The 26125-nt window shown below is 44.2% G+C and overlaps 1 protein-coding gene across 1 annotated transcript in view; it reads right to left on the bottom strand.

Annotated features, from left to right (window-relative positions):
- LOC309560467 (uncharacterized protein) overlaps nucleotides 1-26125 on the bottom strand; it is a gene marked incomplete at its 3' end in the record, with an annotated part of 138152 nt that overhangs the window by 22875 nt on the left and 89152 nt on the right. The window contains exons 12-18 of the mRNA XM_082264100.1: nucleotides 25435-25972; nucleotides 22250-22393; nucleotides 20462-20661; nucleotides 6719-6881; nucleotides 1825-1974; nucleotides 1454-1614; nucleotides 600-776 (exon numbers count right to left, since the gene is read on the bottom strand). Of these exons, the coding sequence (XP_082120226.1) occupies nucleotides 600-776; nucleotides 1454-1614; nucleotides 1825-1974; nucleotides 6719-6881; nucleotides 20462-20661; nucleotides 22250-22393; nucleotides 25435-25972 (1533 nt within the window). The remainder of the gene's footprint in view (nucleotides 1-599; nucleotides 777-1453; nucleotides 1615-1824; nucleotides 1975-6718; nucleotides 6882-20461; nucleotides 20662-22249; nucleotides 22394-25434; nucleotides 25973-26125) is intronic.

Below are 26125 nucleotides of genomic sequence, written 5' to 3'. Positions count from 1 at the left end.
CTTGCTCACCGCATATGTGCTATCGCAATATGTTACTGGATTAGTAAGATTACTCCTATCTTATAAGATATTTTGACTTGTGTTTGGTGCCACTGATTATTTCACTTATTTGTATAATGACTATGGACTTCCTAGTCATTATACAAATAAGTGAAATAAGCCTATGATTACAATCAGTGGCAGAAAACACAAGTCCAAATATCCTAAAAAGAAAGGAGTAATTTTACAAAGCCAGTGACATAAGGCTGCACTGATGGGCACTGATATGCTGCTCTGATGGCCACTGATGAGGCGGCAATGGTGGGTACTGATAAACTGCACTAATGAGGCTTCACTGATAAGGCAGCACTGTTATGCTGCACTGATGGGCACTAATGTGGTTGAACTTATGGACTTATGGGAACTGATGAGGCTGCCCTGATAGGCACTGATAGGCTGTGGTCTGTGTTTTACAGATGACAGGACGGGTCATAAACAGGAAGGGGTGTGGCCTTTACAGGAAGGGGTGGGTCATAATTAAATTAGGGGGTACACGTGTTTTGTCAGGCCTAGGGCAGCACAAAACCTAAATATACCACTGATGAAGATAGATACCTCACCTCCTCCATTTTTATAAGGAAGCTGTCAATAAGGTCTCTTGGACAGGTCATATCGATTGTCTTCTTGTGGCTTTCCACAGATTCAAGAATCAAATCTTTCATTTTGTCAGTGTTTTTGAAGGCTTTCTGATGAGGCCCAGGCAGAGCCTGCATAGTTTTTGGAAATAAATTAAGTAGCTGTTAAAAAAAAAAAAGAAAAAACCCATTAAATTCTTTCAAGAAAGGTTGGTAAAGAGAAATTACAAAAAGTTGACCACTGTGATGTGATTGCATTATATGGGGGGATAGTATTTACATTACTGTCATACAACCTGCAATGTTGATATAACATAATAACACAATGCCATTACATAATATAATATATGGAGGCTCTGTATCCCTGTACATTGCTAAGAAACACATCCAAAAGTTATTTGAATTTATCTACACTCTGCACTGACACCACCAACTGTGGAAGGGAGTTCCACATCCTTACCCAACAGTAATAGTTACATAGTTGTAAGGTTGAATAAAGACACCAGTGATTCCCAATCAAGCTGAGTACGTCTGTGTTTTCCCATGCTCTGATAAAGTTGGTGTTTTTGGGCCACCAAAATGTGTTGGATATGCTTCAATTCCCATTTTTGTTACATATCCTGTCAACTGTCCCAATTTTCCTACAGTTGTATTAATTTTTGTATTACGAAAAAGAGAAGGCAATGGCAATAGTAAAAAATAAAAATGTACAATTTCATATATACTGCATTTAGGTTATTTTTCATTTTGGAACAGTTCCAGTTGTCTACAGTATACTCTTAATAGATAAAAAATATACACAGTAATAATTCCAGTATCAATTTGGTAAGCAGACTTACCATTCCCCATGGAGAAGCAATGATTGAGAAGAGTTCCTTCAGCAAAAACAGAAGAGTTGTGAATTTCTGATCTTCATAGTCAAAACGATCTCCAAAAACAATGGAGCAGATAACATTGGAGACCCCCAAACGCAGAAGATCTGTTGGGTCAAATGGGGAGCCTAAAGAACAACCAAAACAAGGACTTCCATATTAATTCAAGAACAGAGTATTATAAAGGCTTACACTAATTAGTGATAAATATGCAATGTACTCTTAAAACTAAACAGTCAGGCAGACCTGTCAATCTATGGTTGATCAATGTGCAAAACTTTATAAAAGGTACAATATATCCTAAAAAGAGATCAAGTACATATAAAGATATTGCCAACCTCCATTTTTCCAGAAGCTTTCTCCCAGGCAGCGGGCCTCCTCCTGGATCCGCTCCTCAATGCTTCTCTTCCCCATTCCAAAATCCCTCAAGGTGGTGAGTGTGAAGCGTCGCATCTGCTTCCAGCGTTTCCCATTACTCATAAACACACCTTTTTATTGTTCACAAAAAGAATTTTAAAAATATTATAGGCATGCTTTCCAACATGTTTACACACAAATTCTAGAGACTACTATGGCAAAGTGGTAACGTTCTGCCCTTCTAGGAATCAAGGTTGTACAGAATCCTAAGTCAAATAAAAAAAACCTCCAGTAGACACTTGCAAGTATTTTTTAAAATGTTAATGTGACACAGTTTTAAATTTCACAAGCTGTTTTTATGTTTCTGTCTTTGAACCTTAGACATTAGGTATTTTTCTTCCCTTCTGGTTCACACAATTTTCTCCTATTGCTTCTCCAGAAGAGATTTGACTTGAAGACCCCAGTGCTGCAATAGAATAGTGCTAACTACTAATCTATTGTGCTACCCATTATAAATACAGAGTTAATTTATTGGGTCCACAGACTCAAACACACCTATACAGCACTCAGCATAGTAAATAGCCCCCATTGTGTGGCATCATAGACAGGGCACCGGAGGCACAGCAGCAGGAGGAAGAGGAGGAGTTCTTTGCATCTCAGGGCTCATTGTATTAAGACACTGTCCCTACAAGGCCACAGCAGGCACAGGAGGAGGATGAAGAGGAGAAAGAGGGGGGGTATGATTGCCATGAGGACATTTAGGCTGAATTTGACATAGGGCTGTTCTGTAGGGGTGGGTATCATGCTTCTTAAGCCCTAGAAGTGGTATGTGGCTGGGGGGAGGTAGCTAAGGATCATGTTATCCTCAGTGACTATGAGGACAAAGGTTTCTCTGCCTCCAGTAATTTTTGGCTCATGGGCTCCCTTGTGCTACAGAGCCTGCGAATGACCCTAGGATTCATTCCATTAAGGAGAGGGATCATTACTGGTTGGCAACCCTCCAACCATGGTTGCCAATTATCCAGGGCAGATACAGAGACCCTCTGAATGGATGACCTCTTCAACTACGGGGTCACGAGGATGTACCACTGGCCAGTAGTTTTCACAGTATGCAGTTACGCTGCTGGACTGCCCTGCAGCCAGTACGCCTTCTAAATATCCATTCAGTGCAGCTGAAGGCTTTGTGACAGACAGAGGAGTGCATCTGTCTATAGAGACTGTTGACTAGCTGATAATTTGTGAAAATGAACCAGTTTTTACCGATGCTTCAGAATAAATATTTAAGGTTTCCTTCTACCTTACCTTAGGGACTGGCAGGAACACCAGGGATTTCACACAAAGGAAGCAATACATAGAGAACAGGATGCTGTTTCATACAAGTACATGGCACAGCAGGCATATATCAGGAATATGAAATGTTGGGTTTACATACTGTTTAATGTTCTGCAATTCTACATACAGCTCAGTCACCCCTCTAACATGTTATTTAACCACTTGTGGACCGCCCACTGTACATTTACTGTGCCAAATCACGTACCTAGTATGTAATCTGACACTTCTGCGTCTAGGGCGCACTTCCGCTGGTGACCCGCTTCCACTGTAATCACGCACAGCGGGAGCCCAGCAGTGGGTAACAGAGACGGCACCCACTGATTACACAGCACACAGACAGAATGACAATCTGCCTGTGTAAACAAGGCAGATTGTCGTTCTGTCAGAAGGGAAGGCATTGATCCTGTTTCTGCAAAGCAGGAACACTGATCTTTTTCTTCCCCTAGTCAAAGCACCTCCCCCACAATGAGTAAGCACAGGCTAAGCTGGTGTTTCTCAACTGCAGTCCTCAGGGCACACTAACAGGCCAGGTTTGCAAGAAAACTGAAATACATCACAGGTGTAATATAATTTGCTGCTCAGTGATTGCAGCATTCTAGTCTGCATCTCCCCAAGGCAATACTTAAAATCAGGCCTGTTAGTGTGCCCTGAGGACCGCAGTTGAGAAACACTGGGCTAAGCACACAGTTAACCTTTTGATTGCCCCAGATGTTATCCCCTTCCCAGCAAGTATCATCAGTACAGTGACCGGGCATATTTTTTAGCACTGATCACTGTATTAGTGTCACTGGTCCCAAAAAGTATCAGTTAGGTCTCTGATTTGTCTGCCGCAATATCCCAGTCCCGCTATAAGTCGCTGATCACTGCCATTACTTAAAACATTTTAAAAAATATCCCATAGTTTGTAGACACTATAATCTTTGCGCAAACCAATCCATATATGCTTATTGGGATTTTTTTTTTACCAAAAAAGTGTAGCAGAATACATATTGGCCTAAATTGATGAAGAAATTTGATTTTTTACATTTTTTTTTATTGCATATGTTTTATAGCAGAAATTAAAAAATATTTTTTTTTTTTTCAAAATTGTGGGTCTTTTTTTGTTTATAGTGCAACAGAAAAACAAACCGCATAGGTGATCAAATAACACCAAAAGAAAGCTCTATTTGTGGGGTAAAAAATACAAAAATTGTATTTGGGTACAGTGTTGTGCAACCGCACAATTGTCAGTTAAAGTAATGCAGTGCCATAACGCAAAAAATGGCCTGGTCATAAAGGGGGGGGGGGGGGTAAGCCTTCCGGAGGTGGTTAGAGAAATTGTATTTTTTTTATGTTGCCCTTTAAATCACTCAAAAATGTCCTGTCTTTGTTAAATGATTATTTTACCCCCCCCCCCCCCCCCTCAACCTCCCACCTCCTCTGACTTTTAGTTTAGAAAATAGCCAAAACAACCATTGTGCAGAATCATCTTCTTGTGTGATTTAGGCTACTCAACATTCTCTGAGATCTGCTTGGATGCAGAATGATGTCACTCTCAGGGCAGCCATCAGAAATTTTGGGGCCCCTTACACAGCTTAAGGCCTGGGCCCCACTGGGCCTGACCACCAACATTACGCAGGGCCCGCCCTCTGGCCGTCCCACCGAATCCGCCCACTGGCCATCCCACCGAGTCCTTCAGTGCACCCACTTCTAACACTCTTACAACTTAATAAATGAAAATGAATCCAATCCATCACAGAGACATCCCCATATATTTAGCAAAGAGATATCCCAATCCAACAAAGAGACAGCCTCATATATTCAGCAAAGAGACATCCCAATCAAGTAAAGAGACTGCTTCATATTTTCAGCAAAGAGATATCCCAATCCAGCAAAGAGACAGACTCATATTTTCAGCAAAGAGATAACGCAATCCCGCAAAGAGACATCCCTTCAGCTGCATCGGCTTACTCTGCAGCCACTATGCTTTAGCAATTGCTAGTTACTGCAGCTGCAACTACTCGGTCTCCTTGGTTGGGGCCTGGGTGGCCAGGCCCCTCGGAACGCCTGGGCCCCTTACATGTGTATGGGCTGTCCCCCCCTGATGGCTGCCCTGGTCACTCTCACCTAGGCACCTTGGAAGGTGGCCGGGGATTGGCGAAAAACACACTAGAAGTCATAAAAGCATGAGTTTCTGTGCTATGGGCAAAGAATTTCTCATACAAGATTTTATTAATTGCAGTAGCAATAATGTCATCTATGTTGTGGAGTGTACCTCCTGCAACATACAATATGTTGGTTGCACATCTAGACCCTTTAGGGCTCTTTCACACGGTCCGCCTCCGTAGGCGGATCCGTGTTGCTCAGCGGGGATCGATCCGCGATCCCCGCTGAGCCGGCGGATGACAGCTCCGTCTCTGCTTGCAGAGCGGAGAGGGAGGTGTCTCAGCACCCGCTGCCCTCTATGGGGGATCGGATGAGAGCGGACCGCTTGTCCGCTCTCATCAGATCCGATCCGATCCGATTACTGAACGGATCTAAAAATAGGGTTTCCATCCGTCCAGATTTCACGCACAGGATCGGATGCGGATGGCAGCGGGTGTCAGCGCTGCCCCATAGAGCTGCATGGAGGATCCGATCAGATCCGCCTAAAAAACTGACAGGCGGATCTGATCGGACCGCCCGTGTGAAAGAGCCCTTAGAGTCACAATCAGCAAACATTTTCATGGAGGATCTTATGCCAATTACAATTTTTCCCACGTCTCTAAACATATTAAGTATGCACATTCTGGTAACATGAGATTGTTTGCCTTTTCTGGTTTGGAGAGGGTGGTATGGTGGATTTTTAGCCTCCGAACCAGGATGCCTACAGGTTTAAATTCTCGGTACGATGAAGATTTATTTCTTTAATAAATATTAACAATGGTATACACTTTATAAATGTTTCTTTGTTTAGATTTAGTCTGTCCAGAATCTTTTTATACATCTATTGCCACAAGTCTTCCATCACTGATCCCTGAATTGCTACACTTGATATGTCGATCCCTTAATTATATGGTTTAATGAGTTGATTATTTAGAAGGTGGAGCTTTTTTGTACAATATATATGTCTTGTATTTTATTTAAAATTTGTGCTGTGACAAAGTCTTTTCTGCTGAAATGCGTAACTCTTGTGCTTTTATACTCACTTTCATGTATTAATAAAATTATTATAGGGACTATCGGAGTTGCCGCTCTACTTTTCATATTACTTACGATAAGTATATTATCAAAATTTTTTCTGATCCACAGGTTTGTTTGGGTTTTTTTGTACTTTCATGCAGTGTTTTAGGGAGGGGAAAGGAAGACAACTTGAATAGCAGACTTTGTCACTGAGGTGCAAGGTTCACTTTAGGAAAAGCATTGATAGCATAGATATTCATTTCTGCTGAGCATGTGTTAGCCTTTGGCAAAATCTATCAAGAAAGAAATAGAAAAATGGCATTGCTCAAGGGTGCCAATGCTATAAATTAAAAATCAAAACATGCTAATGTTACAGGTAGTTACAAACAATATGAAACTCACCACAGTCTTTAAAAATCAGAGTGGCTATGTCAGTCTTTGCTCTGTCACTGAATGCATCACTGCGATCCACAAAGGCCTCCTTTACACACTCGTATCCGGCTAGAACAACTACCGGGTCATTGCCTATAAAGATGGTGAACACTGGTCCATACTGCTTACTTAGCTAAAAAGAAATACAAAAGTTAAATTATTATACCATAGCAATACAAATAGCATGACTCTCAAGGTGAAAATGGGGTCTCTATTATAGAGAGTAATATCATAAGCCTGATTGGCAGAGACTAAATGGATAAGGAAGATAAATGGACTGGTAATTGATCTAATGGAGCAGTACTGATAGTCAGGGGCGGATGACAACTCATGGGGCACCCCGGGCAACAGGAGATCATGGGGCCCCCTGTGTCCCTGCACACACTTGAACCACACCCACACAAAGTCCCACCCCTCAGTTTGCACTGCGTTACCACGATCTCTGCGGGACCAAAACTGGTTTGTTCATGATAGGCTAAAGAGGGTGGGACAGGGCTGAGGAGACTGAGTGTCTAAAGAAGGGGAGACCTAAAGCTGGAAAACCCATAAAGTGTCAAGTCTGTCTCTTATAAACTATGTTTGCATCATCACTTGCCTGCTGCCTGGGTGTCGCTCAGTGATGATTTTGCACACCTGACTATATATATATATATATATATATATATATATATATATATATATATATATATAATATATATCTCACCTGAGGGCTTGTATTCCTTGCCCTTGTGTTTGTGCTCCAAGGTGCAACACTGCTAGCAGTATTCTGTTCTCTGTGTTCCTCCGTGCATGACCTGGCTTGGCTGATGACTTTCCTGGCTCTCGATTCCACAACACAGACGACCCCGTATTGGCAGATGATCCGGCATTGGCAGACTACCCTCTACTGGATTTGACCCCGGCTTGGATGACTACCCGCCTCTAGACTCAATCCCGGCTTGGATAACTACACGCCTCTGGACTTGACCCCGGCTGTTCCTGATTTCACTCCTCACTCTTGCTATGCATTTATTGTTGTTGCCCTAATAAACTGCTTTATGTTACTTGCATCTTCGTGTGGTCTGATTTCCTGGCACCCTGACATAAAGCAGGGTTTCTCAACCTTTTTACCAAGGAACTCTTGGCAAAAAGTTTGAGATCTCAGGGAAGCCCTAAAGTAATGTTCAGTTCTACAGCTCACTAAACAGTGGTATGATCAGGGAGCTGTTAATATAACAATTATTTTTAGAAATAGCACAAAAAAATTGAATAAATATTTAAACGTACCTATTTCATGGGAAACTTGTGCTTGCATCCTTTTGCGCAATTGCTCAATTCTGGGTCAAACCTGAGATAAGCAGGGCACAGGGGGCAGCAGGGCTGAGAATGGGGTGGGTCAAACAAGTAAAGTACACAGGGTGGCAGCAGGGCAGAGCATGGGGGTGAGAAGCATGTCAAAGTATAGGAGTCAGCTAGTCAGAGCACAGGGGGTCAGGAGGACACTATATGTGTGTGTGTGGGCAAGGGTGCACACTACATGGGGAGCAGCAGGGCACATTATGGGGCACATCAGGGTACATTACAGGTTGGGGGGCATAATAGGACACATTACATGGGGGGGGGCAGCAGGGAACATTATAGGTCACATTACATGGGGGGGAGGCAGAGGGACACATTATGGGAGCTAGCAGGGCACAGCTTAGAACATTACATGGGGCAGGAGGTCACATTGTGGGGTAAAGTAGAGTATAATACATGGGAGCATGAGGGCACATTATGGGGCACAGCAGAACACATTATGAGGCATATTATATGGGGGCAAGAGGGAAAATAATGGGACACATCAGAGCATATTACATGAGGGAACATTATGGGGCACTGCAGAGCACATTAGGGGTGAAAACATGTCATATTATGGGGCAGAGCAAGGTACATTATGAGACACAGCAGGGCATATTACCTGGAGGCAAGAGGATACATTATGGGGCACAGTATGGTGCACACAGCAGGGTACATTGTGTGGCACAGAATGGTGCATCACTGGGCACACAGCAGGGCACATCATGGGGTAAACAGTAGGGCTCAGGGCAAATCACAAGGCACACAGGAGGGAACTGGGCACACAGTGGGGGCATATAGTAGGGCATGGGGCACATGGTAGGACATATCATGGGGCCCACTGCAGGGCACACAGTAGGGCACATCATGGAGCACACAGTAGGGCATATCACAGGGCACACAGTAGGCCATGGGCCATAACACAGAGCACAAATCAGGGCACACCATAGGGAAAGTCACAGGGCACACATCAGGGCACATCATGGGCACACATCAGGGCACATCATGGGCACACATCAGGGCATCATGGCACATAGCAGGGCATGGGGCACACAGCAGGGAATGGGGCACACAGCAGGACATGAGAGCACACAACAGGGCAATAGGACGCAAAGCAGGGCATGGGGGTACATACCAGGGCATGGAGGCACGAAGCAGAGCATGGAGGCACACAGGAGGGCATAGCTGCACACAACAGGGCATGGGGGCACACAGCAGGGAATAGGTCAATGGGTTACACAGCAGGGAATGGGGCCACACAACGGGTTATAGGGTCCCACAGAAGGGTATTGGGCACACAGCAGGGCAATGGGGGCACACAACAGGGAATGGGGGCACACATCAGGGCATGGGGGCACACATCAAGACGTAGGGGAACACAGCAGGGCATGGGGGCACACAGCAGGGTAATGGGGAAACACAGCTGGGCATGGGGGTACACATCAGAGCATGGGGCAAAACGCAGGGTACGGGGGCCACATCAGAGCATGGGGCACACAGCAGGGCATGGGGCACACAGCAGGGCATGAGGGCACACAGCAGGGAATCTGGGCACACAGCAGTGCAATGGGCCACACAGCAGGGCATGGAAGTACACATAAGGGCATGGGGGCACACAGTTGGGAATGGAGGCACACAGCAGGGCAATGGGGGCACACAGTAGGGCATGGGGACATACAGCAGGGCAATAGGGACACACAGCAGGGCAATGGGGGCACACAGAAAGGCATGGGGGGACATAGAAAGGCATGGGGGCACACAGCAGGGTAATAGGGGCACACATGAGAGCATGAGGTCACACAGCAGGGCATGGGGCACACACCAGGGCATGGGGGCACATTTTAAAGCATGGGGCAGACAGCAGGGCATGGTGGCAGACAGCAAGGCATGGGGGCACACAGCAGGACATAGGGGCACACATTACAGTATGGGGGCACACAGGGTGATGGGGCCACACATCAGGGCAATGGAAGCACACTGCAGGGCATGGGGGCACACATCACAGAATGTGGGCACACATCAGGGCAATGGGGGCACACAGCAGGGCATAGTGGTGGACATGGCATTGGGGCACACATCATGGGCAGTAGGGCACAAAGCAGGGCACACATCACAGCATGGGGTCGCACAGCAGGGCAATAGGGGCACACAGCTGGGCACATAGCAGGCTTCTGGGCAGATAGAGGCTCACGGGACACAGGGAACACAGCAGCATACAAGCATGCTGCACTTTCCTCTATGCAGAGTAGCACAGGAAGAGGCTGTCATTAAACCTCTCATGCCGCGCTCCTCCCTGCCACACCCTCCCCTCTTGTGATGACAAAAACAAGCACCTGGGGTGGACGGGAGGGAAGGAGGGGCCAGAGGGGAGGAGCGCATCATAAGAGATCTATATACACTACAGTCTCTTTGCAGGGAGCAGGGACCTGATCTACACGTCGGTTAGCTGTGATTGATGGGTAGATCGAAGTGAAAGCTGTTGTGGGGCCCTCTACTGGCCATTGGCCCTCGGGCAGTGCCCGAAGTGCCCGAATAGTCGGCCCTCCCCTGCTGATAGTAGAATATTATGTTAACTTTTAAGCAAACCTGTGTTTCTATGTAGAGCAATGCAACCAGTTTGCTTTAATGACTTCCCCCCAGAAACACATATTCACTTTCTCTATTCTCCCACTGCCCTGTTCAGCTGCTGGCAACAAAGAAACTACCTAATAGTACCATATATGAAGAAGCATGTAACTCACTCTGTGTAAGTACTCTTGAGCAAGCCCCAGCATAGTCACATTGAATGCCCATTACCTTTTTAAGCGCTTTCAAACCGGAGAATTTTCCCTCTAATGACCAGGCCCTATTTTGCGATTCGGCACTGTGTTACTTTAACAGACAATTGTGCGGTCATGCGACACTGTACCTAAATAAAATTGATGTCCTGTTTTTCCCCAGAAATATAGCTTTCTTTTGGTGGTATGTGATCACCTGTGCATTTTTTATTTTTTGCGCTACAAACAAATAGCGACAATTTTGCAAAATAAACAATATTTTTCACATTCTGCTATATAACATTCCCAAAAAAAAAAAAAAATCAAAATTTTTTAACATTTTAGGCCAATTTGTTTTCTGCTACATATTTTTGGTAAAAAAAAATTGCATTATGCGTATTTTGATTGGTTTGCGCAAAAGTTATTGCGTCTACTAACTACGGGAAAGATTTATGTCATTTTTATTGCTTTTTTTTTTTTTTACTAGTAATGGCAGCGATCTGCGATTTTTTGCGGGGACTGCGACATTGCGGCGGACAGATTAGAACCCTGACTGACATTTTTGACACTTTTGGGGGTACCAGTGACATTACGACAGTAATCCGTGCTAAAAAATATGCACTGTTACTGTACTAATGACACTGGAAGGGAAGGAGTTAATACTATTGGTGATCAAGGGGATAAATGTAAGTCTAAGGAATTCTAACTGTGGGAGAGTTGGGCTTGTGAGATCATCAAAGAGACATGCGATCCTATATAGAAAGATCACATAGCCTCTGTGATCATCCGAGGGAGAAGAACGGACGGCTGTGTTTAACCACTTTACCGCTGAGTACTGGAATAGTACTGCGGCAAAGTGGCACGATCCCGTCTGGTCACGTAGACCTACGTCGGCGCGTTCTCGGCTCCCAGAGCGCGCTCCCGCGCGCTGCGGGTGCCGATTCTGATCGGATTCGGTTGGGAACCGATCAATCACCAGATACTGACCAATGATTTTTGGTCAGTGTCTGGCGATCGGTCCTAGCCAATGGTTAACTCTCCCCTGTCTGTGTAATGTAAACACAGACAGGGGAAGTGATGTCACTGTCCCTCCTGGAGTCCTTTCGGTTCCAGGAGAAGACAGAGACACAGCAAAAACGTGAGTTCCACCAAGCAGCACACTGACACACCTCACATAGGTACATTTAACCCCTTCATCACCTCTGATCACCCCCTGATCACCCCCAAAACCCCTCACAGTGAACACTATATACAGTGGTATACAGATATTTTACTGATCGCTGTATAAGTGTCACTTGTGAGCGTAGTTTGCGCTTGCGCTAGGCCCAAATAGGGTTAGGGCACCCGCCACCTATCCCCTAATAAAGTTTTAACCCCTTGATCACCCACAGTTAACCCCTTTACACCCTATTACTCTGTGCACTAAATACAGTATATAGGTAAATACTGATCACTGTATTTAGTGTCACTAGTGACCCTAATTTGCGCTAGGCCCGAATAGGTTAGGGCACCCGCCACCTATCCCCTAAAAAACTTTTAACCCCTTGAGCTTCCCCAGTTAACCCCTTCACTCTCTATAACACAGTGCACTAATATATACAGTAAATCAGATAACTACTGATCACTGTATTTAGTGTCACTTGTGACCCTAATTTGCGCTTGCGCTAAGCCCAAATAGGTTTAGGCCACCCGCCATCTATCCCTTATAAAGGTTTAACCCCTTGATCTTCCCCAGTTAACCCCTTCACTCTCTATAACACAGTGCACTAATATATACAGTAAATCAGATAACTACTGATCACTGTATTTAGTGTCACTTGTGACCCTAATTTGCGCTTGCGCTAGGCCCGAATAGGTTTAGGCCACCCGCCATCTATCCTCTATAAAGGTTTAACCCCTTGATCTCCCCCAGTTTAACCCCTTCACTTCCCTGTCACAGTGTTCACTATATACAGTGATTACCGATCACTGTATTAGCGTCACGGGTGACACAACTTAGGCTAGCTAGTTAGCGTCAGGGTCCCACTACACCACCGTTACTTAGCGTCAGAGTCAAGTACACTAACACACACACACCACCGTTACTAGTATAGTGTTTGAACAGATCAATATCTGATCTGATCAGAACTATACTAGCGTCCTCATAATTTAGTGTTCCCAAAACGCAGTGTTTGCACAATCAGCACTGATTCCTGCTAGCACCTGCATTTAGCCCCCTTGCCCAGACCACCTTACCCAGGCAAGTGTAGTAATCAATAGATTACTGACACTTCCAAAAAACACAAATCACACAAAACTGCTGCGTTAGCAGAGTCAGGCCTGATCTCTGTTAGCACTAGCAGTTTTTTTTTTGTAGTGAACAAATAGTCCTCGACAACCAGGTGCTTTTATTACCTAGTAGTCGCATCACTGTACCGGTAAATTTAGTTACCAAAATGACCAAACTTTCGTACAGTGATGAAGATATTTACAGTATAATGACCATGTCAGGTGAGAGCGATGGGGAAGCCTCACCGGCAGAATTAGGGTCAATATAGGAACCAGATGATGGCAGCGGCTCCCTGACAGATAGCTCCGACCGAGGGGTCCCTGCTAGGGTCAGGCGTACCCGACCCCATTCTGGAGTTGCTGACTTGAAAGAACCGGGGGTTTCTCGTATGCAGCAGAGTGCCAGTACTAGTGCTGCTCACACTTCTCGTGAACTGGCAAGCACGAGCGGCCTAGTACATCCTGGACCTTCAACCAGCACTGCAGTATCACCTGGTGACGTGGCGAGTCACCTGAGTGCAGTTGAAGCTGGTGCGGTGGCTAGCATGAGTCGTGGCCCGCAGCCACCGCGTATCCGAAGACAGGCCCGTAGAGCCCATAGTGTCCTCCCTGAAGCGCTGGCATATCCTAATTGGCAGCCCACAGATTCCACAGCGCCAGTACTTCCCCCATTCACCGCCCAACCCGGAATCCAAGTGGAAACAGCTGGTTTTAATCCCATAAACTTTTTTGAGCTGTTTTTCACTGAAGATCTTTACAGATCTATTGTGGACCAATCAAATTTGTATGCTCAACAATTTATCGCCGCCAACCCAAATTCACCCCTTGCCAGACCATTTGCCTGGAATCCTATTACGATTCAGGAGTTTAAAACCTATCTGGGCCTTTCCTTCAACATGGGCATTACAAGAAAGAATGAATTGCGGTTATATTGGTCCACTGACCCAATTCATCAAATGCACATGTTCTCTGCTGCTATGTCCAGGATTCGATACGAAAAAATATTTTGGTTCATGCATTTCAACGGCAATGAACTCTGTCGTCCTCGGGGAGACCCTGAATATGATCGGCTCCACAAAATTCGGCCCCTCATAGACCACTTCAATCAGCGGTTCGCAGCCTTGTTTACCCCCAACAAGTTGTCTGCGTTGACGAGTCCCTGATTAAGTTTACTGGTCGCCTTGCTATCAAACAGTACCTCCCCAGCAAGCGTGCCAGATACGGGGTCAAGTTGTATAAGCTTTGTGACAGGACCACAGGCTATACAGTTAATTTCCGTGTCTATGAGGGAAAAGATAGCACTGTGGAGCCCCCCGACTGCCCAGGCTACCTAGGGAGCAGCGGCAAGATAGTTTGGGACTTGGTTTCACCCTTATTCAGAAAGGGGTACCACTTGTACGTGGACAATTTCTATTCAAGTGTGCCACTTTTTAAACACCTCTTTCAATTGCAAATTGGCACTTGTGGCACCGTGCGATCTAATCGCCGGGGCTTCCCTCAACGGCTAGGAAATGCCCCACTGAGCTCGGGGGAGAGAGCCTGCTTGAGGTGCGAGGAATTGCTTGCAGTGAAGTGGAGGGACAAACGAAACGTTTACGTGCTGTCCTCCATTCACCCAGACACGGCAGTCCAAATTTCTACGGTCACTGGTGTTGTTGAGAAGCCCCTCTGTGTCCACGACTATAACCGTAAAATGGGAGGGGTGGACTTCAACGACCAGATGATGGGACCGTACTTAATTGCCCGTAAGGCCAGACGCTGGTACAAAAAAGTGTTTGTATACCTATTTTAGTTGGCTGTTTACTACGCTTTTGTCTTATACAAAGCGTCTGCCGGAACATTATCCTTCTTTCAATTCCAAGAAGAGATAATCAGAGCCCTCCTGTATCCAGCTGGTGCTCCTGCCCAACTTCCCCAACCAGATGCAGTGAGCCGGCTGCATGAGAGGCATTTTCCGGAATACCTCCCGAGTACCCCTAAACAAAGATACCCCCAAAAAAGATGCCGTGTCTGCAGCAAGCGCGGATTAAGGCGTGACACCCGGAATTATTGTCCCGACTGTCCTGACCGACCTGGTCTTTGCCACGGTGACTGTTTCCGTTGCTACCACACACTACTGTATTATTAGCGTAGGGTACAGCACGGCACAGTTTAGGGCACATTTACACAGGGTCTCAAAAGATGTTCGATGGCTATCGTCATTTTGAGAGACCCGAACCTGGAACCTGGAACTCGACGTTTGAAGAAAAAAAAAAATACATAAAAGCCAAAAATAGTTGTCGTCTCAGTCATTTTTTATGTTCTTCTACACTTCCTATGTACGTTTAATGTCCTTTGTTTGTTTTTTCATTCTTTTGTGACCTGTTTCTCTTGCAGGTACTCGTCGGCTACCACGTATTGATTTTATATATTCTGACACAAACAGCGTTTGCGCTCAGCATATATGGATACCTTTGCTGATAGCAGCTGTGGTGATTTTCTGATTTCAGCACTGCAGTTAAAATCTTATTTTGGTATACGTGGATAGTGTTGTGTATACCCATCATTAAATTCAGTGGGTGGTTGTTTGGGCGGTTAATGATGAGAATCCAAAAACTTTTGTTGTGTCAGTCATTTTATATGTCCTACTCTTCCTAATGTACTTTTTTTAATGTACTTTTTTTTTTTTTTCATTCTTTTGTGACCTGTTTCTCTTGCAGGTACTCGTCGGCTACCATGCATTGATTTTATATATTCTGACACAAACAGCGTTTGCGCTCAGCATATATGGATACCTTTGCTGATAGCAGCTGTGGTGATTTTCTGATTTCAGCACTGCAGTTAAAATCCTATTTTGGTATACGTGGATAGTGTCGTGTATACCCATCATTAAATTCAGTGGGTGGTTGTTTGGGCGGTTAATGATGAGTAATACTACGCATTATTCCTGTGCTGATTTCTGATAGGTTCTCTTTTTTTTTCGTTCAGCCCACAGGCTGCATGAAAAAAAAAAAAAACCTATATGCCAAACAAGGACCAGCAATGTACTGGTACGTTGCTAGACTTTGAGTGGTTATACCAGGATGATGCCTGCAGATTTAGGCATCATCTTGGTATCGTTTTTTACAGCCAGCGGTCGGCTTACATGTAAAAGCAATCCTAGCAGGTAATTGGCCGCTAGACTGCTTTTACATGCAGTGGGAGGGGCCTCCCCCCCCCCACCGCCGCCTTCCGCAGCCTTCCGTGGTTTTTCTCGGGCTCTCCTGTCCCACCGGTTAACCCGAGAGTGCAGCCGGTGGTTCAATTATCTAACCATAGAGCTAATTGGAGATTAGAATGGCTCCAATCATCTCTATGGCCTAAGATACCGGAGGCTACGAGCATTTCATGACTTCTGTTTCGCCAGAAATAAACAGCGCCATTGGGAAATTGGGAAAGTATTTTATCACACCAATTTTGGTGTGGTCAGATGCGTTAAGGTCAGAGGAAAGATCTAGAGTCTAAAAGACCCCAATTTTTTTAAAAAAGAGTACCTGTCACTACAGATTGCTATGGGGAAATTTAAATTCACCGTGATAACAATAAAAATGATAAAAAAAAATGAAAAAAAAAATGAAAAAAAAAAAGGTGTCAAAATAACATAGAAAAGCAAATAAAAAAAAAATATCAAGCCCCCCTGTCCCCCTGTGCTTGCACGCAAATGCGCACACAAGTGTTGGTCTAGTGTCATATGTAAACTGCAATTGCACCATGCATGTGAGGTATCGCCGCGAACGCCAGGTCGAGGGAAGTAATTCTTGCAGTAGACCTCCTCTGTAAGTCCAAAGTGGTAACTTGTAAGGAGTTTTAAAGGCTTTTAAAACCGTACGTAGTTTGTTGCCGCGGCACGGGTGTGCGCAATTTTTAAAGCATGTCATGTTAGGTGTCTATGAACTCGGCATAAGATCGTCTTTTAAATTTTACCAAACAATTTGGAATTATATAGTGTATTTCTGCATTAAATATAAAAAAAGTGTTTTTTTTACGCAAAAATTGCGTGCGCAAATACCGTGTGACAAAAAAAAATTGCAACATCCACCATTTTGTTCTGTAGGGCCTCTGCTTTAAAAAAATATATAATGTTTGGGGGTTCAAAGTAATTTTCTTGTAAAAAAAAATATTTTTCCATGTAAACAAAAAGTCACAGAAAAGGCTTGGTTTTCAAGTGGTTAGAAGAGTGGGTGATGTGTTGCTAAAATTGAGCTTAAAATGCCAGGACTGTTCAAACACCCCCCAAATGACCCCTTTTTGGAAAGTAGACACCCAAAGCTATTTGCTGAGAGGCATATTGAGTCCATGGAGTATTTTACATTTTGCCCTAAGTTTCAGGAAAATGACCATTTGTTTTTTTTTGTTTTTTTTTTTTTTCTACACAAAGTTGTCAATAAATGATATAATGCTCACACATGCCATGGATATATGTGAAATGACACCCCAAAATACATTCTGCTGCTTCTCCTGAGTACAGGGATACCCCATGTGTGAGACTTTTTGGCAGTCTAGCCGCGTACAGGACCCGGAAAACCAATCCGCACCTTCTGGCTTTCTAAGGGCGTAAATTGTTGATCTCACTCCTTACTACCTATCACACTTTTGAAGGCCATGAAATGCCAAGATAGCACAAAACCCCCCCAAATGACCCCATTTTGCAAAGTAGACACTCCAAGCTATTAGCTGAGAGGCATGGTGAGTCCATGGAATAGTTTATATTTTGCCACAAGTTTCGGGAAAATTATAATTTTTTTTTTTTTTTTGTTTTTTTACACAAAGTTGTCGGTAAATGATATAATGTTCACACATGCCATGGGTATATGTGAAATGACACCCCAAAATACATTCTGCTGCTTCTCCTGAGTACAGGGATACCCCATGTGTGAGACTTTTTGGCAGTCTAGCCGCGTACAGGACCCGGAAAACCACTCCCCACCTTCAGGCTTTCTAAGGGCGTAAATTGTTGATCTCACTCCTTACTACCTATCACACTTTTGAAGGCCATGAAATGCCAAGATGGCACAAAACCCCCCCAAATGACCCCATTTTGCAAAGTAGACACTCCAATCTATTTGCTGAGAGGCATGGTGAGTATTTTGCAGCTCTCATTTTTTTTGGAAAATGAAGAAAAAACAGGAACATACATTATTTTCCCTCTTTTTTCAATTTCCAAAACTTTGTGACAAAAAGTGAGATCTGCAAAACACCCAACATGCCTCTCTGCAAATAGCTTAGGGTGTCTACTTTCGTAAAAGGGGTCATTTGGGGGGGGGGGGGGTTGTGCTGCCTTGGCATTTCATGGCCTCCGAAACTGTGATAGGTAGTCAGGAGTGAAATCAACAATTTACGCCCTTGGAAAGCCTGAAAGTGGGGGTTGGCTTTCGGGACCTGTACTCGGCTAGACTGTAAATAAGTTTCACACATGGGGTATCCCTGTACTCAGGAGAAGCAGCAGAATGTATTTTGGGGTGTCATTTCACATATACCCATGGCATGTGTGAGAAATATATCATTTAGTGACAACTTTGTGTAAAAAAATAAAAATAATAATAATATATTTCCCGGAACTTGTGGCAAAATATAAAATATTCCATGGACTCACCATGCCTCTCAGCAAATAGCTTGGGGTGTCTACTTTGCAAAATGGGATCATTTGGGGGGTTTTGTGCTATCTTGAAATTGCAGGGCCTCCGAAACTGTGATGGGTAGTGAGGAGTAAAATCAAAAATTTACGCCATTAGAAAACCTAAAGATGGGGATTGATTATCGGGGTCCCGTACACAGCTAGGCTCCCAAAAAGTCTCACACATGGGGTATCCCCATACTCAGGAGAAGTGGCAGAATGTATTTTGGGGTGTCATTCCACATATACCAATGTCATGTGTGAGAAATTTATCTTTTAGTGACAACTTTGTGTTAAAAAAAAGAAATAAAAAAAAAAATTGTAATTTTCCCAAAACTTGTGGCAAAATATAAAATATTGCATGGACTAACCATGCCTCTCAGCAAACAGCTTGGGGTGTCTACTTTCCAAAATGGGGTCATTTGGGGGGGTTTTGTGGTATCTTGACATTTCAGGGCCTCCTAAACCGTTATAGGTAGTGAGAAAATGCAATGAAAAATGTACGCCCTTTGAAATTCTGATGGTTGTGATTGGTTTCGAGGTCCCGTACACAGCTAGGCTCCCAAAAAGTCTCACATATGTGGTATCCCTGTACTCAGGAGAAGCAGCAGAATATATTTTGGGGTGTAATTACACATATACCCATGGCATGTGTGAGCAATATATCATTTCAATGACAACTTTGTGTAAAAAAAAAAAAAAAAAAAAATGAAATATTCAATGAGCTCAACATGCCTCTCAGAACATTCCTTAGGATGTCTACTTTACAAAAAGTGGTAATTTGGGGGGTTCTTGTACTGCCCTGCCATTTTAGCACTTCATGAAATGAGATAGGCAGTCAGAAATTAAAGCTGCGTAAAATTTCAGTATTTACACCATAGTTTGTAGACGCTATAACTTTTGCGCAAACCAATAAAAATACGCTCATTTAATTTTTTTTTGTCAAAGACATGTAGCTAAATATATTTTGGCCAAAAAAAAATGACATAAATTGAGTATATTGGATATTTTTTAAAAGACAAAGTTGAAAATGTCATTTTTTTGCAAAATTTTCGCTCTTTTTTTATTAATATCGCAAAAAATAAAAATCACACAGGTGATCAAATACCACCAAAAGAAAGCTCTGTTTGTGGGAAAAAAGGACGTAAATTTCGTTTGGGTACCACATTGCATGACCGCACCATTGTCAGTTAAAGTCGCACAGTGCCGAAGCACAAAAAGTGGCCCAGACGTAACACAGCAAAATGCTCTAGTGGTAAAGTGGTTAAATTCTCTGTCAGTGGGGAGAGATCGCTGGTGTCAGGCAGCAATCGGAGCTGCCTGACACCCGCAATGGCTTCCCTGCTGATGATCGGGGGGCGGGAGCGCGCCTGCGGCGGAGTGTGCCCGCCCCCTAGCTCCTTCCAGGCAGATGACGTTTATTAACACGATTCTGCCTGGGAGAGACACTTTGCCGATGTAAATGTACAGTGACTGGTCGGCATGTGGTAAAAAACATCAAAAACCCTTTTAATTTTACCTTTTCTATTGACTCCACCTTAGAGACTGGCGCATTTCCATGCAGACTGGACTTCTTTTTTTTTTTGTGGATTTGTATCCCTCTATGCCCAGAGCCAGACTGGGAGATCAGATCCTATCCTTGCAGATAAAGTACAGAACCCACTTTTATGGGTGTAACCCAAGTTTTCTATCAGAGCCTCAATATTAAAATCTTGTCAATTTTGCGACTTTTGTACTTACCTTCACCAAAGACTTGGGCAGTTCTTTAATGCTCATATGCAGCATAGTGCCCAGCAACGGAAGTGGGGGTGGGCCGGGGGGCATATCCTTCCTCTTCATTTTCCTCTTAGTTGTGAAAAAGTAGACAACAAGGCTGACAAAGACAGCCAGGAGAAGGGTCCCTGTTATTCCCAGCTCCATTGTCACTCCAGGTCTGAAGTCTACATACAGGAAGTGTTAACATAAGTATAACCATTATATATTGTGTAATAAAGTGTTATCTTGCAACTTGTCATTTGCTCTCACATAAGTCCAATGTACAGTTTGAAGACAGTCACGTGCAAGTGACATCGTCTTTGATATGTACATTCAGCATACATTTGTTATCTCAAGTGTTATTAAGCTAGGTTAGGATAAAACATTTTTATTATCTGAAATAACATTGTTTCTTTTTTTTATAAATCCATGATGTAGCCTGTATTTGCTTGCATTTGTATACAATGCATAAAATATTGGTAAAAATAAATACTTACAGTGCTAAACAGAGAATCCCTCTATAAGCTCTGTTCTGCTGTGTCTGTATATTTCCATTGAAGGTCATGTAAGAAGACTTCCGGGTAACTAAGCCTAGGAAATAAACATTTCTATGGTGAGGAGGGATGGGCTAGTATGGGTGTACATTTAATAAACTGTTTTCTCTCAGTTCACTTCTAGGCAGTTCTCAGAGAAAAATTATCTCCTCTGGCACCCAGTTTAGAAGGCAGGGAACTTCACTTCTCACAGGGTGATCAGAGGAGATGTTTTTCCTCTGAAAACGCCGAGATCCGTGTATAACTGGGTGGACTGCCTGTAATTTTACGAGATATTGTGCAGCTAAGTTTGAAAAAGTGAAACCAAAGTTTAAAAGAACTCGTAATAACATGTTCTGACACATGAAAACTAACTGAATATCTATCTATACACACATGCACAGTATATATGCATATATACAGTATATATATACATACAGTATATATACATACATATATATATATATATATATATATATATATATATATATATACACACACACACACATATATACATATACACACACACATCCATATATAAATATATTAATATACATATATACACACACATACATATACAGTATATATACATACAGTATAATGAAAAATTGTTACCAATACTTACCGTAATTTTCCTTTCCTGGCTCTGCGTCATGCCATCATACTACGGGTCAACTCCACCCCCTTGACCCCCATAGGACATCCCTTTAAGAGCATAAAAGGCAGGCAGTACCTGGTGGAGGTGTTCTGTAACAGCTTGCGACGGACCAGGGAGGGTTTGTGCTGGCATGACACAGAGCCAGGAAAGGAAAATTACTGTAAGTATTGGTAACAATTTTCCATTTTCCTGGCTCTGCCTCATGCTATCATACTACGGGACTTAACTAGCCCAAAACCCAGGGTGGGAAGAATAAATTACAAACACCAGGTACTGCTGCAGAGAAAAAATGATTTTAATGTCTTGACAAAGCAGAAGACAGTACTGAAGCTCCCATATGAGCATACTGAGAAGACATCACATCCAACTTTTAGTGTCTTATGAAGGTATTAGGAGATCTCCAACTTGCTGCCTTACAGACCACGTCTGCCGATACCTTTGACCAAGCTGCCCAGGAGGATGACACTGCTCTTGTGGAATGTGCTCGGATCTCTTGCGGATGGGGGAGGCCTTCCATGGAGTAAGATGTTTGGATTGCTTTCACTATACAGGTAGAGAGGACTCTTGGAGGGGCTGGCATACCCATCTTGGGATCCCTTGGAAACACAAAAAGAGCTTCTGTCTTCCGGAATGAGACCTTTCTGGTCAGATAAGTCTGTAGAAGAGACTTCATATCCAGATCATGCCATCTAGACTCTTGCAAGGCTGATTCAGAAGATGAGAAAGCTGGGAGAACAGATTCCCAATTAAAATGAAAATCTGATGAGACCTTAGGAAGGAACTTCGGAGAAGGTCGCAACACTACTCTGTCCAGCAGGAAGGTGCAGAACGGCTCATTGTGGGAAAAAGCCGCAATGTCTGAGACTCGTCTGGCTGAGACTAGTGCCGTCAAAAAAACTGTCTTCAATGTCAGGTACCATAGAGGGCTGTCCGAATCCAGGAAAAAAGGGCTCTTCAGCAACCCTGTTAATACCACTGGTAAATCCCATCTTGGAAAAAACGGACGAATTGGTGGGCGTATCTTGATTGCCGCCTGGAGGAACCGGGCCACTAGAGCCTGTTTTGACCATGAGATATCAGTAAGAGCCGAGAGAGCCGAAACTTGTACCTTAAGTGTAATAAGAAATGTAAAGATGAAATCAGGGCGGCTAAAATAGAACACGAGAGACATATAGCGGAGGAGAGTAAAAAGAACCCCAAGAAGTTTTTTAAGTATATAAACAGTAAGAAAGCGAGGCCAGAACACATTGGCCCCATAAAAGATGACAAAGGAAATATGGCCACTGAGGACAGAGAAAAGGCGGAAGTGTTAAATCATTTCTTCTCTTCAGTCTTCACAAAAGAATCGGGGGGCTACACGAACCTAGCTTGTAAGGCCGAACTAAACAACACACCTCAGGAAGTGCCGCCATGGCTAACAGAAGATAGACTTAAAACTAAACTAGAGAAACTTAACATAAATAAATCACCGGGACCGGATGGCTTGCACTCGAGGGTTCTGAAAGAGCTCAGCCAGGTGATTGCCAGACCATTATTCTTGATCTTTAAGGATAGTTTACAGACGGGTATGGTGCCAGCTGATTGGAAAAAAGACAACGTGGTACCAATATTTAAAAAGGGGCCGAGATGTATCCCGGGTAACTATAGGCCGGTCAGCCTAACATCTGTAGTCTGCAAGATTTTGGAGGGGATGTTAAGGGACCACATACAGGACTTTAGTAATGAAAACTGTATTATTAGTAGTAATCAGCATGGATTCATGAAAAATCGTTCTTGCCAAACCAATCTATTAACCTTCTACGATGAAGTGAGCTGCCACCTAGATAAAGGGAAGCCTGTGGATGTGGTGTATCTGGACTTTGCAAAGGCCTTTGACACCGTTCCCCACAAACGCTTACTGTACAAACTAAGGAAGGTAGGTATGAACCATAGGGTGAGTACCTGGATAGAGAACTGGCTCCAGGGGAGAGTCCAGAGGGTGGTGATTAATGGGGAGTACTCAAATTGGGCGGGTGTGGAAAGTGGGGTCCCCCAGGGTTCTGTCCTGGGACCAATCCTGTTTAATTTATTCATAAATGATCTAGAGGAGGGGATATTTAGCACAATCTCAGTATTTGCAGATGATACTAAACTAAGCATGCCAATATCTTCTATGCAGGATGTGGAAACCTTACAAGCGGACCTGAACAAAATAACGGGGTGGGCAACTACATGGCAGATGAGGTTTAATGTTGAAAAATGTAAAGTAATGCACTTGGGGGCCAGAAACCAGAAAGCAAGCTACTCACTAGGGGGGGAACCTCTGGGTGAGTATAGGATGGAAAAGGACTTGGGGGTACTGGTAGACAACAGGCTTGGCAGTGGCATGCAATGCCAAGCCGCTGCAAGCAAAGCCAACAGAATACTGGGATGTATAAAAAAGGGGATTCACTCCAGAAATAAAGAGATTATTCTCCCGCTCTACAAGACTCTGGTCCGGCCACATCTGGAGTATGCTGTCCAGTTCTGGGCACCGGTCCTCAGGAAGGATGTGCTGGAATTGGAAAGAGTCCAGAGAAGGGCAACAAAAATAATTAGGGGAATGGAGGACATGAGCTATGAGGAAAGACTACAAGCACTGAACCTATTCTCTCTGGAGAAGAGACAATTGAGGGGGGATATGATATCAATGTACAAATACTGTACTGGCGACCCTAGCATAAGGAACAAACTATTCAGAGAGAGGAGATACAATAAGACACGTGGCCATTCACTAAAACTAGAGGAAAGGCGGTTTAACCTTAAAATGCGTAAGGGGTTCTTCACTGTAAGAGCGGTATGGATGTGGAATTCTCTTCCACAAGCAGTCGTATCAGCTGGGAGAATTGATAGTTTCAAAAAACTTTTAGATGGGCACCTTGGAGACCACAACATACAGGGGTATACAATGTACGGTTAAAAGCAAACGCACACACATCATAGGTTGAACTGGATGGACTGATGTCTTTTTTCAACCTCACTAACTATGTAACTATGTAAATATAAGTGTGTGAAGCTTAGTCCCGAATCGAGGCCAGACTGCAGAAAGTCCAATATATTTGCCACTGAGGGGGAACGGAAACAAAACCCCTGTCGAACTGAGAAAGCCTCAAATCTCTGCCACACCCTATAATAAGTGGCCTTAGTAGGATTCTTCCTGGAAGACAGAATGGTGGACATTACCGAGTCCGAAAGATTCAGGTTTTGGAGCTTGCTCCTCTCAAATTCCACGCAGTCAAGGCCAGACGGGCCGGATTGGGGTGTGTCTGGTCCTTGTAAATGAGGAGATCCCTGGCCTGAGGGAACCTTATTGGGGGACATGCCGCCAGGTGAGCAAGGAGGGAAAACCACGGTCTCATCGGCCAAAACAGAGCTATTACAATAGCCGGTACTCCCTCTTCCATGATCTTCAGCAGAGCCTTGAGAATTAGAGGAAATGGTGAAAATAGGTAGACTCGTTTGAAGTTCCACCTCTGAGATAGTGCATCCTGGGCCAGAGCTTGCGGGCAGAAGAAGCGGGAGAAAAACCTGGGTACTTGACAGTTGAACGGTGTCGCCATTAGATCTATTTTGGGAACTCCCCATTGGATGAAAATTTTTGACAGATATTTTGGATTTAGCATCCATTCCGCACTATTCGCAAAGTTCCTGCTCAACTGGTCTGCTAGGGCATTCTGGGGACCCGGGAGATATGATGTGGAGAGGTCTAGCAAGTGGGTTTCGGCCAAGGAGAAGATCTCCGCAGTTACCGGGAGGAGTTGTAAACTTCTTGTAACCCCTTGTTTTACGATGTATGACACCGCCGTCGTATTTTCCATGAGAAGTCTGACCCTCCTGCCTTGGATTATGGGCAGAAATGTCTTCAGCACCTCCTTGGCCGCTGTTAGCTCTAGGAGATTTGAGGAACATGGTAATCTCTGGTCCCAAACTCCCTGTGCTTTCAGTTGTAGGCAATGTGCCCCCAGCATCTGACGTGATTGTGATCCAGTCTCCAGGGTTGATGGGCCTGACCAGTGAGAGGTTGCTACTCCTGGTCCACCACCGGAGGTTGTTGGCCACAAAGCAAGGAACTTGGAACTTCTGGCTGAGAAAACCCCCCGGGGCCACTGGCTGAGAAGGCAGAATTGGAACCTCCTCGTGTGCCACTGTGCCCAAGGCACTGCCGGAATACAGGCCGTCAGAAGGCCCAAAAAAGTCATGCCACGGCGAACTGTGATTTCCTTCGAGGACATAATCTCCTTGGCCTTGGCATTGACTCTCTTGATCTTTTCTTCTGGTAGAAAAATCCTGTATTGGTGTAAGATCCTGGTACTCTCAGTGCCTTTCTATCACCTCACTTCCGGGTTGCGTTCCACCACTCAGGTAGGTGGAACGCATATAGGTGTGTATTCCTTTAACAGGGCTGACATCATCATCAGGCGCCGCACTGAGTGGCTATTT

The sequence above is a fragment of the Pelophylax lessonae genome, assembly GCF_965119305.1.
Source record: "Pelophylax lessonae genome assembly, chromosome: 7".
In the NCBI taxonomy this organism is placed as follows: Eukaryota; Metazoa; Chordata; class Amphibia; order Anura; family Ranidae; genus Pelophylax; species Pelophylax lessonae.
Note: the sequence above shows the minus strand (reverse complement) of the source record. Positions and strands in the feature narration are given on the sequence as shown.